The 12,169-nt window shown below is 38.6% G+C and overlaps 1 protein-coding gene across 17 annotated transcripts in view; it reads right to left on the bottom strand.

Annotated features, from left to right (window-relative positions):
* Positions 1–10,090, bottom strand: part of CEP295 (centrosomal protein 295) — a 69,473-nt gene extending 59,383 nt beyond the window's left edge. For 9 of the 17 annotated variants that reach the window (XM_008966392.5, XM_008966395.5, XM_008966393.5 and 6 more), the window contains exons 1-5: positions 9,158–10,090; positions 4,087–4,220; positions 3,096–3,296; positions 1,972–2,096; positions 1,132–1,225 (exon numbers count right to left, since the gene is read on the bottom strand). In XM_008966392.5, coding sequence (XP_008964640.4) covers positions 1,132–1,225; positions 1,972–2,096; positions 3,096–3,296; positions 4,087–4,220; positions 9,158–9,293 — 690 coding nt within the window. In that variant the 5' untranslated portion in view covers positions 9,294–10,090. The remainder of the gene's footprint in view (positions 1–1,131; positions 1,226–1,971; positions 2,097–3,095; positions 3,297–4,086; positions 4,221–9,157) is intronic. The other 8 variants (XM_008966399.5, XM_024930972.4, XM_003813782.6 and 5 more) reach the window with 1 other exon arrangement.
* Positions 10,091–12,169: the final 2,079 nt, after the last annotated feature.

Genomic DNA, 12,169 nt, shown 5'->3' with positions numbered 1-12,169 from the left:
TCAAAATAAAAAAAGAACTAAATAGTTCATGCCCACTGATTAATTCATGCTTGTCAAAGCACTTACAGAGTTTTGTTTACTTTTTATAAATTTTTCACTTTGGCTTGTTATAAATACTAAGAATTAAGACAAAAATAATCAAAAGGCATCATGGATAATACATTGCCTGGCTTTTATCATGTCACTTTGTACCAAAGGAGTGACTGAAATACAACTTTTCCGTCTGAATTTTGTTGGATCAAATGTTACATGGTAGATGGCTCAACATAAAAGCAGGAAGGCTGACAAACTGAAAGGCCTAAGAAGTGAGTATCTGGTACTTATGCTTATACAGAATATACTTGTATGTACAACTATGTATTTCTGAGTTTACTTCTACTTCATTCTTCAGATAAAAATAACTAGGTAATTTTGACAATCATCCAAATAGCCATTTCAATAACTATAACAAGCTAATGTGGAGAACAAGTATTTTTAAAAATTTCTGCTTTAATTACATTTTTTTAAAAAAATAAGCCTCAAATCACAAAAGCACACATTTTACTCCCATAAAAAACAGATCCTTATTATTTTATAATATTTTTTTCCTCTTTTCTTTTTTAAAATCACACCTGGATACTTTATAATCTTATGCAAATTTATTAACTTAACTGAAACTTATCTGTAAAATATTGACCATTTAAAATAAACCAAATTCAGAGTGTGGGAAAGCCTAAAGGACAAACAGTTTAGTTTTTTCCCCCAATAAATAAATAAAGGGTATTTTTTCAAAAGGCAGAATTATTAAAAGATTTTTCAAAACCAAAACCATTATAGTTTTCCAAACAACAAAATTTTTTTGACATCATTGAGGAAGGCTGAACAAATACTGGGTATTAAATAATATTGGAAACAATATTAGTATTATACTAAGAAAAAAGTCCTTATACATCAGAGATACATACTAAAGTATTTACAGGTGAAATGATATCTAGAATTATTTTAACATACTCCAGATATACTCCTGTACAAGTTTTTAATTGTACAAGAAAACTTGTACAATTAAGTTTAAGTGATAGTCATTCTGACCTCCACTGAATTATAATAGTAAAGAAGAATTATGACCTAGTTCCTCTTAATACTCAAACTCACCTCAAAAAGAGTTGGAGGAGGAGGTGGCAGACTTGTAATTTTGGCTGATCTCTCTTTTTCCACAAGCAGTGCTTCCTTTCGAGCTTTTATATGCCTTAAGAAACAAGAGATGTCATCAATTAATCTCTCAGTGATAACATTATAGTACAACTCTCAGGGTTAAAAATATGTAAGTCATAGGCTCAAGAAATCCTCTAGTCTGATTCCACAGGCTCAGTAAGCTTTACATGTGTAAAGAGTCTATACACATGTTAAGAAAATGTTTACAAGTTGACAGAGGCCTATCTAAAGACAGAAAGCTCTATGGTGGGGACCAACCCAAGAAACTTATAATGTTCTTTAGAGTGAAAAAAAAAAAACAGAAATGTTGTTAAAAATGGCTGTTGCTAACTAGTAACAGGGCCCTTAATTTTTTACTTTGCTTCACTCACGTTTCCTGTGAATGGCCCTTTAATTTTTACAACATGCAAAAAATACTAATGACTTCCAGAGTCTACAACCTTTTTTAATGTTCTTAATCACATCAATTTTTATTTCATGTTTACATCGGAAACAGACATTGGTTGACATGCATTCTGAAGAAGCCATATATTTTTTCAGAAACTTAGTAACTGCTGCTAAACTCAACTCAAACTACAACTAGAAAAGAAAGCTCATTAGTTACTATGTTCACCTAAACAAATCACTCCCTGTCCCCAACATTATTTTTAAATCAAGTTTAACAAATGCAATGAATATGCTACTATGTTTATTTAATATTTGCTTACACAGTATCCTATGTATCCTCTACTTTCAACCATGTTAGTTTAGTTGAGATTATAGTAAAAATTATTACTTTACCAGGTTTTTTGTTTCAGTAATATTTCTTTTTGATTTTTCTGTACTTTCAAGGCTTCTTTATGCCTCAAATCTGCTTTTCTTTTCCTTTCTGCTGCCCGCTGTGCCAAAGCATCCAAATCAGGTTCCTAAAAATATATATTACTTAAAATGTCATGTTAAACAAGAATAGAAATGTGTCTCATATGATATCAGAAGTGATTTATCAATTTTGTCATCTTCTTTCTACATACTATAGCAGTGTTTCCCAGAGCATGACAACAGCACCACTGATGATATGCCATATTAGGGGGGACAAACACAAACATTTTAATGTAAAGTTAATGCAGTCAATTAACATATTATTACAAAAATATAAATAGGATATCGAACTACTTAGGACATGGTTAAAGTACGTAAAATATATAGTGATATGGGTAGTTTCCAAGTCAGGGCAAAAATTGTGAACATGGTATTCAAATAACAGAGGTTTGGGAAACATTGCATTAGGCACAAACTTAATGTGGCACGCATAAAACCACAAAAATCTGAGTCGGAACTTACGGCTATTACTAAAAACACAGACTAAAACCAAGGACCATGAAACAGATTGCCACAGTCTTTAAGATATTTTCTTTCTCACTAGTTGTTATCAAAGATTTACCTTCTTTGTAACTAGCTTGTTTACTGTATGTGACTGATTCTGGGATTGTAGTATTTCCACATCATAAATCACAATAAATCAAAATAATGGGGCAGACTTACTGTGACTTTCTGAAAGTCATCAAAAAATGTTTGTTGGGGGGTTGAATTCACCCCACCAAATCTGTCAAAAATGCTTGAGATGGACAACAACTTCTGATTCAGAAGATTATTATTTCCCCAGATAGAGGAGTACTGGAAGAGAATAATGCTAACTTGAACATCATAGGAAGACCAATTTTATTTGACATGGATTTTACTTGAAATAACTCTTAGTAAGAAATGAGCCTATTATTCACAAATTACATTAAATTTATAAAAAAGTTCAAGCTGCCCCAAAGAAATTCAATGCATGAAAATGTTATCAGAAAAGCATTCAACAACTATAATTTACTTTTTACTAATATTACTGCCACAACTGGGTAGTCAAATAAGATCTCACTCACATTTTCTTTGGCCTGTCGATGTCCCTCTCCCATACTTCTTAAACTTGCCAAATACAGTTTTTCCAAGTTCTGTATTTTCTGAGTTTGTGATTCTTCCCATTCTGCCCTTAGCTCCTCTGCCAAACGTGTAAATTGTTGATTTCTCCTCTGTTTTATGTCTTCTCTTATCTGTAAGGCGATATCTCTTTCTTGTTCTCGAACCTAAAGAATGCATATTTAACAGGTTATATGAAAGGAGGTTTACTTAAACTTTTTTGAAAAGCTATTTGGAAAGAGGAACTCAAATGAATTCTCTTAAGTCTGTCAACTCTCTTTGATACTCATCTTGTATTAGATAAGGACTATTTAAAGCAGAAAATCTGAGTGAATGTACAAAAAGTAAAAATCTCAAGACTATATCTAATGTCTCCAAACTGATAGCTTTTATTCAGCGCCCACTCCCAAAAGGACTGCCATTATCACTCTAATAACCTATAAAAGCTAAAGCGATAAATATGATTCAACAAAATCTATAGCCCAGAGTATAGACAGAGCCAGATGAGAACTCCATTTCTGTTGTACATCATTTCTGATTCTAGACAGAATGGTGCCTGAAACATACTTCACAAAAACTTACTTTAAAAACACTTCTAGAAAAGGGTTATCTGCAATTTCCTGATAAATTTGTTTCAGCAGCTAATAATCTTTCCAATTAGCATTCTTAAAAGTCATCTAAGCTTCCTGTTACCAATTACAGACCATTTTTAAAACAGATAAAGAGCTATTTTCAATATTCGAGTCAAATAATACCTATCTTCCAACTCTTCTACAACGTACTTACCATCTCAGCCTATTTTTCAAGTGTTCCAAAACTAGTTAATACCAAAGAACCAGGGCTCTTGTATACCCAGAAGAGGTTTTTAAATACAACATTTAGAACATTCTAATGTAAAAGAATACAAGTAATTTGAGGAAGAAAGGAATTTAAAACTTTATTACAAATAAGTCATACCTGTAGCAATCTTAGTTTTCGCCTTCTTTCATAATCTTCCTTCAAAATGAAGGCTTCCTCATTAGGACTCAATCTCAGCTTGTGAGTATTCACGACTTTTCTTTTCATTTCTGTGTACTTTATGTATGACAGTTCTGAATTCAAAAAGGAAAATGTCTATAAAAATAATGTAACATTAAAATAGGGCAGCAAAGATTAGAATAATTTTGTTTGTTTTTTTTTTGAGACAGAGTCTTGCTCTGTCACCCAGGCTGGAGTGCAGTGGTGCGATCTCAGCTTACTGTAACCTCCGCTTCCCGTGTTCAAGCGATTCTCATGCCTCAGCCTCCAGGGTAGCTGGGATTACAGGTGCATGCCACCACGCCCGGCTAACTTATGTATTTTTAGTAGAGATGGGGTTTCACCATGTTGGCCAGGCTGGTCTCGAACTCTTGGCCTCAAGTGATCCACCTACCTCAGCTTTCCAAAGTGCTGGGATTACAGGCATGAGCCACCATGCCTGCTCAGAAAATTTTTAAAATTCGTGTTAATACTTTTGATATTTAAAGGGTTATATACATGCAAGGAAAATTTGAGTAAACGAAGTCCAACTTATTTACAAATAGCAATTATAAATTCACACTTAGATCAGTGATACTCAGAAGGGTGGGAAAGTGGAAATGAAGACTGAATCAGAATTACTCAGAAAAGTTTTCTCCTGTCTATAGCAGATTGTCTACCTCGAGTATCTGGACCTGACTTATTCCTGGTTAGCATTTCCAGAGTTTACTGAGCTTAAATGTGAAAAAGCACAAAGACCTAAAAAGATGTTAGCATAGAATAAATGTTTTCAAAACTATAATCTGACACTTTAGAACCTTCATAACTTGTTGATAACTAGCAAGGTTGCTGTAATTTCAAGGGTTCTTTGTTCCTAGATTCAACTCCCAGTCTACTGCATATAACTTGATCACCAAGTGTCATTGTTACCTCATGAAATCACATCAATCCCATGTTCTATACTCTACAGTAAACAATTCTTCACTAATTATAGTGACGCAATTTTTATATGAATGACCTGCTCGGCTGTATCAAGCGTTTAGTTTTCCAGATCTATTCTTCTTTTTTTTTTTTTTTTTGAGACGGACTCTCGTTCTGTCGCCCAGGTTGGAGTGCAATGACACAATCTTGGCTTACCACAACCTCCGTCTCCTGAGTTCAAGTGATTCTCCTGCCTCAGCCTCCTGAGTAGCTGGGATTACAGGCATGCGCCATCACACCCGGCTAATTTTTGCATTTTTAGTAGAGACAGGGGTTCACCATGTTGGCCAGACTGGCCTCGAACTCTTGACCTCAAGTGATCCGCCTGCCTCAGCCTCCCCAGTTGCTGGGATTAAAGGTGTGAGCCACCACGCCCGGCCCAGATCTATTCTTCTGTTGCTACCGTTCACACTGTGTTCTCTCTCTCCTCCCTAGATTATAACATGCTCCTATTTGGGGGAACGAGGCAAAAAGAAATGGAATAAATATAAGAATCTATAGTTCTATAATTTGAATACCCTCCTCAGGTAATTCTGATATTAACTGGCTCCTACTGCCATTTCCAAAAAATTAGACACTTTACATGAGTACACGACCATTTTATCTGAGACAATCAACATTTCTCAGGTCTCCCTCACAATGACCAGGCAGACAATCTCAGTTACTGAATATTTACATCTTTCTGAAGCTGGCTTAAGCCCTCCTTCCTCTACGAAGCTGTCCTCTGATAATTCCTGTTCCAATTTCCCACTCCTGATTTGCCCAACTCTAATACATTATTACCTATACATTCAGATGGGGACTAATTTTATGTTGTCTTGGTATTACCTCCTGTAGTTTTTCATCAATTACAGTTTGCTCTTTCTAGTTAGATTCCTAACAATTGAAGGACAATGGCTATGGGTTTTTTAATAAAAATTTTAATATTCAATTAAATTTAATAAATAACTACCAGGTAATATTTCACATACTATGGATGCACAATGTTTTCAACCAGGTGTAAACAGAATAGGGGCTAGGAGACTGTGGGATTACCTAACAGGGACTAATACCTTTCCAGTGACTTCTCCATCAGAATGTAAGCTCATCAGGGCAGAATGGACTTATTCACCATTTTATGTCCATAGCCTGAAAACAGTGTCTCGCCCATAGGTAGTTACTTCAGTAAGTGTGTTGACTGAATGAATGACTCAATGAGTTAATTTATGTGAAGTGCTACAGAGCTATACGCAATCATCACAACCTTCAATAAGACTCTAACACCAAAAAGGACTAACTGCTGGCATTAAAAAAATCTTTTAATGCATCCTACTCATCTAATATTCACACGGCTTTGGTAATGGTAACTAAAGTACTGATTATATTTTTCATGCTATACATGAAGAAACAAGGCCTCTTGGGTTAAAGGACTTTCCCTGAGTGACAACATCTAGTGGCGGAGCCAAGGGAAGAATCTGGTTTCCTTATTCCAAATGGCTCCTAACTTTCCAACACACAAAAATATGTGGAGTGGCGAAAATTTTATTTAAGCTGTTGTTTTTTGAGAGTGAGAATTTAAAAAACAGAAAATTTAACAAAGAAGAAAAAAGAACAAGATTAATCTTCACAATGTATGTTTATTATTTTGTCTGAAGGTCTAAGAAATTCCCTCATATTTAAATAATTAAGACTAATTCCTGATGAATCTCATAGACATAATATTGCTGAATTTTTAAAAAGCCAGACACAAAAAAGTACAACAAAATTGATTTATATAAAGTTCAAGAACAAGCAGAACTAATCCATGAGAGGTAAAAATAAAGTTACCTTACTGGAGGTTACTGACTCGGAGATGGCACAAAGAAGCTTGCTGGGGTACTGAAAATTTCTATATTTTGATCTGTATGATGGTTTACACAAGTGTATACATATGTAAAAATTCCTCAAATGGTATACCTAGATTTGTGTTTTATTCTTATACTTTAACATAAGAGGAAAAAATCCTAATATTTCAAATTTTAGGTATCCATTACTTCATCTCAGAGGATCATTGAAAAACATATAAACATTTATTATTTTTAAGCTCCTAAAATGCGATAGAATAACTGTTTCTTCTTGTGTATAATTTTTAAACTTTTTATTTGGAAATTTCAGGCTTAGAATTCCCATTTGCCCTTTCCCCAGCTTCTCCAAATGTCAACGTCTTGTACATAACCATGGTACAATGATCACAATCTGAATATTAACACTGACACAATTTTTTTTACTAATCTACAGGCAGTATTCAATTTTACTAATCTACAGGCAGTATTCAATTTTTGTCAATTATCACACTAATGTCTATTTTCTGGACCAGAAGCCAATCCAAGGACATAACACATTGCATTTGTTGCTGTGTAACTGTGTGTCATCTAAAAAGCAGATGCTAAGATGGGAGTAAACCTGCAAATATTTTATTAGGAGAAATGCGTGTGTGAGGGAAAATGGGAGGGAGCTGATAAAAGTTACAAGCGCCTCAGACTTCAATGTAAGTCTGACACTGAATGGAGGGAAGTAACAATGGGTAGACCCCTCTTAGACAGCCATGCAGTATAAGAAATGTTCAGCAAGACCCGTGGGGAGATTCTCAGGAACAGGCCTGCCACTGTCAGTGGCTAGGAGCACCCCATGGGAAGCATGGCCTCAGTGCAAATGGAGATTTCAGAATGCAGGAGATTAAGATATGTGAGTTACATTCTCATGTCAAAGTTGTCATGTCTCCCTTAATCTGGGACAGTTTCTCAGTCTGTCTTTTCAAGACCCTGTCATTTTTGAAAATACTGGCCAAGTACTTTGTTGAATGTCCCTCCATTTAGATTTGTCTAATCTTATGTGATTAAACTGACGTTATGTATTTTTGGCAAGAACACCACAGAATTGATTAGGCACCTTTCTCAGTGCATTGTTATCAAGAGGTAAATGATGCTGAATTTTGGTCACTTGGTTAAGATGATGTCCACCAGGTTTCTCCTCTGTAGTTACTACTTTTCCTTTATAAATATCTCATGAAGACAGAGTAGAGGCTACAGAAATATGCTTTTCATCATACTTTTGCCCATTGACGTTAGTATCCATTGATGACTGTTGTCTGAAACAACTACTGTGGTGTTTACCAAATAGTATTTTCTATTTCCATTATTCCTTCTACAATTATCAATCGGAATCCTGCTGTAAGGAAGTTTTCCCTGCTGCCCCATTTACTTGTTTATTAATTATTTATTCTTAGTAATATGGATTTTTAAATTCTACATTTTATTACTATCCAATATTGAAGATTATACTACTTATCTTGCAAGATTTCGCCCTGAGGATTAAATGGCTCCTGGTACATAGTAATCACAAAATTAACACTAAACTTGGAAGATCTGGGTTCAAGATCCAACACTGCCACTTATTAGCAGGAAGATACTGGCCAAGTCACTGAAGTCACTTTGGTTTCGTTTTCTTAAACTGTATAAAGGGAATAATAATATCTACCCCAAAAGGTTTGTTCTGACGTCTATGTGACTTAGCGTGAAGTCTTCAAATACACTCTAAGTATTAAGGACTCAAAAGTTCACCATTGTTTTAAAAGCTGAGTTTGTGACAGGATTGAATAACTGTGAGATTAAGGTGGCAGACACCAAAACAGAGCGTGCTCTTTGCATGAAACGATTCCAGGCAAGGCTCTTTTAACAGCTACCAGGTGGCAGGCCATGTCCGCGGGTGATCTGGGGGAAGCGCCCCTCCCCCGACACGGAAGCTCCGGGACAGGGAAGGCTGCGTGGGAAGCTCGCGCGACCCGACCCCGGGAGCGCGCGCAAAGCCTCTCGCACTGAGCTACCGGGTCTGGTCCGGACACTCCTTACAGCCGCCAGCCCGACCGCGGGCAGGGCCCACGGCCTGCGGAGCCTGAGAAACGCGAGCCGTACCTGCGTTCGCAACAAGGCGCCCTCCTGGGATCCCATTCCTTCGGAATACAATCCCAGCTCTTGGGCCTCGGGGAGTCATGCTCCTACGGGGCGACTGGGAAGCCAGTGCATCCCTCACTCACCTGAGAACCCGGAGCCTGGACACAGTAACCGCAGCTCAGAGCAAGCCAGCCTGGTAAGCTCCTGCCCATCAGCTGCCCAGCAGCCGTTTCTGCGCCTGCGGGAGAGCCATCGCCGAGCCGCCGTCACTTCCGTCATTCAAACCGCCCGCCAATGGCGGGACCAAACCGCGGGAATAGGCCCGGTCCCGCCTTTCTCGGGGGCCGCCGGGAAGGCTGCGCGCTGTTAAAAACCCCGCGCCCCGCGCACGCGCACAGGCACGCGCCAGCCCCAGCCTGCGTAGGGGCCCACTATTTGTCACACCTGTCAGGCTTTGACGTTTTCCCGTATGGGCCGCGCTCGGTGGCTCGCGCCTGTAATCCCAGCACTTTGGGAGGCCGAGGCGGGAGGATCACTTGAGCCCAAGAGTTCGAGGTTATGTATTTTTGGTTATGAGTTCAAGACCAAGTCCTTTTAAAAACATGGTGAAACCTCATCTTTACAAAAAATACAACGACAACAGCAAAAATTAGCCGTGAGTGGTGGTGGGCGCCTGTAATCCCAGCTACTCGGGAGGCTGAGGCAGGAGAATCGCTTGAACCCAGGAGGTGGGGGTTGCAGTGAGCCGAGATCCCGCCAGTACTGCACTCCAGCCTGGGCGACAGAGCCAAAGCCTGTCTAAAAAAAAAAAAAAAAAAAAAAAAGTGCAGAGCCATGAGGGTGACTTTTGTTTTAAGGCCCCATCATGAAGATATCTTGGGATATGCATCCTTTTCTGTACTGACTACGGAATTCATTGATACTATTATGCGCAGTTAACGTCTTATAGCTTTCATTTAAGGCCTCCAGCTCATAACAACAATGAGCCGTATGTTATCCTGTGCCTCCAGAGGTACAGCGCACGGAGAGCACCTTACGGATTTATCTGCTGTAAATAACCAATAATCAGGCGGTGAGCACAGGTTAATACCTATTGAGTATCTGTTATGTGCCGAGTACATTATGTTACTCTGGATGGATTATGATGCCTATACTAGATTTTGCAGTCTGGGTCATGGGGGTTAAACATATCAGGAATCAAAGGATTAAAAATGGGGGGTGGGGATGGGAAGTTGCTGACACGATCAGATCTGGCTGCACAGTGGGGAAAAGGTCAGAGAGAGTGAAGACAGAACGCCGTATACTACTGCAGAAAGTGAAAGATAATAGCAATGAGAATGGAGAGAGGTGAGTAGATTGAATAGGAAGCCAAACATCAGGAATTGGTGGTTACCTGGTTATGGGAGGCACAAGAGGAGAAAACAAGGGTGATGCCCAAGTCCCAGATACCTAGCACCTGGGTAGATAGTGATAACATTCTCCTGGAACACACAGGAAGAGAACCAGAAGAGAGAAGTAATGAGTTAAGCTTTGAATATTTTGAATTTGAGCTGTTTATGAGATATCTAGACAAAGGGATGCATTTCAGAAACTTAGGACACAAAATTAGCAGTACTTGACAAACAATTGCATGTGAGATTGAGAGAAAAGGGAAAGTGAAGTTAATTTCATAGGCCACTAGCTTGGGTAGCAGTGTTGATTCTTGATTGTAAAGGGAGAAATCAGAAATGGCAGTTAAGTGGGCAGGGTGATGAGCCAAGCTCTGTGTATATTGAACTTCATGTGCCTGTAGAACATCCAGTGATGTACTGTAAGCAGATGAATACGTCGGTAGATAGCCCACAGAAAGAACTAGGCTAAGCATAAAGGGATTTCCTTGTTATATGAGTAATAACAAAAGCTAGCGGAATGGATGAGATCACTTAGGGAGAATTTGCAGAGTGAGAAGAGCAATGAGCAAAGAACCAAACTCCGAGGAACACCAAAACTTAAAGGGATGGAGTTGGAGGAAGGAAGGTACAGGAAGAAATAGTGTGATTCCACCTCAGATTTACAGATCAGGATACTGAGTTACAGAGAGATTCAGCAACTTGGCCAAGGGCACATTTCAGTCAAGGGTGAACCAGGACTAGAATTCACATTTCCTTCCCAAATATTAGGGTTCTTCTCAGCCTCTCTCCCCATTTCCTGTCACATTTATCTTGAAGAATAATTGTATTCATTTTAAACATTTTTTCAGCATCCTCCATACAGACACAGAGATACTCTTCCATACCCGATAAAACATGTGCATATTATTTCATCCCTTGGGCTAGGTTTAGTGCCTGGACATGGGTTCCTGCACATGCTGCCCCATGGCACTTAGGAGTTCTTATTGAAATGAGCTGTTTAGAGGGCTCTCTATTGATTACACTCTAAGTTCCTTGAGAACCAGGAGTGCACTTTGTTCAGTTGCCTGGCATAAATGAACAAAGCTGAATAAATGACCAAATTACATGCTTCACTTCCTCAACCTGCATCCTGGGCAGAAATTCTACACTTGGAGATTTTGAATCGAGACTTCTTCTGTTTTTAATAGAAGGCAGTGAGGAATCAAAGCCCAAGTGGGCTTAGAGTCAGAGCATCTGGCTTAGCATTACCACAGATACTTTCTAGCCGTGGGACCTCAAATCAATGAGTCTTCATTTCTGTTTTGGCGATCAATTGCTGCCAACCGAACCACCCTGGAATGACCAACATGGGTCACTTACTATAGCTGGCAGCTGACGTTGGCTGGCAGCTGAGAGCTCAGCTGGAACTGTTGACTGGAGTGTCCACTCATGACCAGTCCATGTAGATTGGACATCTCACTCTATTGTGGCTAGTTTGGAGAGGGAGCATCTTAAGAGTGAGCATTCGCAGAGAAATAAAGTGGAAGCTGCAAGTCCTTTAAAAGGTGAGGCAGAGAACGAGTTGTAGTAAGTTGTATCACATTTTATTGGTTAAGTAACATGGAGCCAGGCCAGATTCAAGTGAAAGGGAAATGAACTCCATCTCTCAATGGAGGCAGTGACAAAGAATTTGTAGCCATCTTAATCCACCACTGTTTCTTAGTAATACTTCATGTCCCCTCTCTATAGGATGGTTGTGAGACTCAAAAGGCATGAATCATATGA

Source organism: Pan paniscus, chromosome 9 (genome assembly GCF_029289425.2).
Source record: "Pan paniscus chromosome 9, NHGRI_mPanPan1-v2.0_pri, whole genome shotgun sequence".
NCBI lineage: Eukaryota > Metazoa > Chordata > Mammalia > Primates > Hominidae > Pan > Pan paniscus.
Note: the sequence above shows the minus strand (reverse complement) of the source record. Positions and strands in the feature narration are given on the sequence as shown.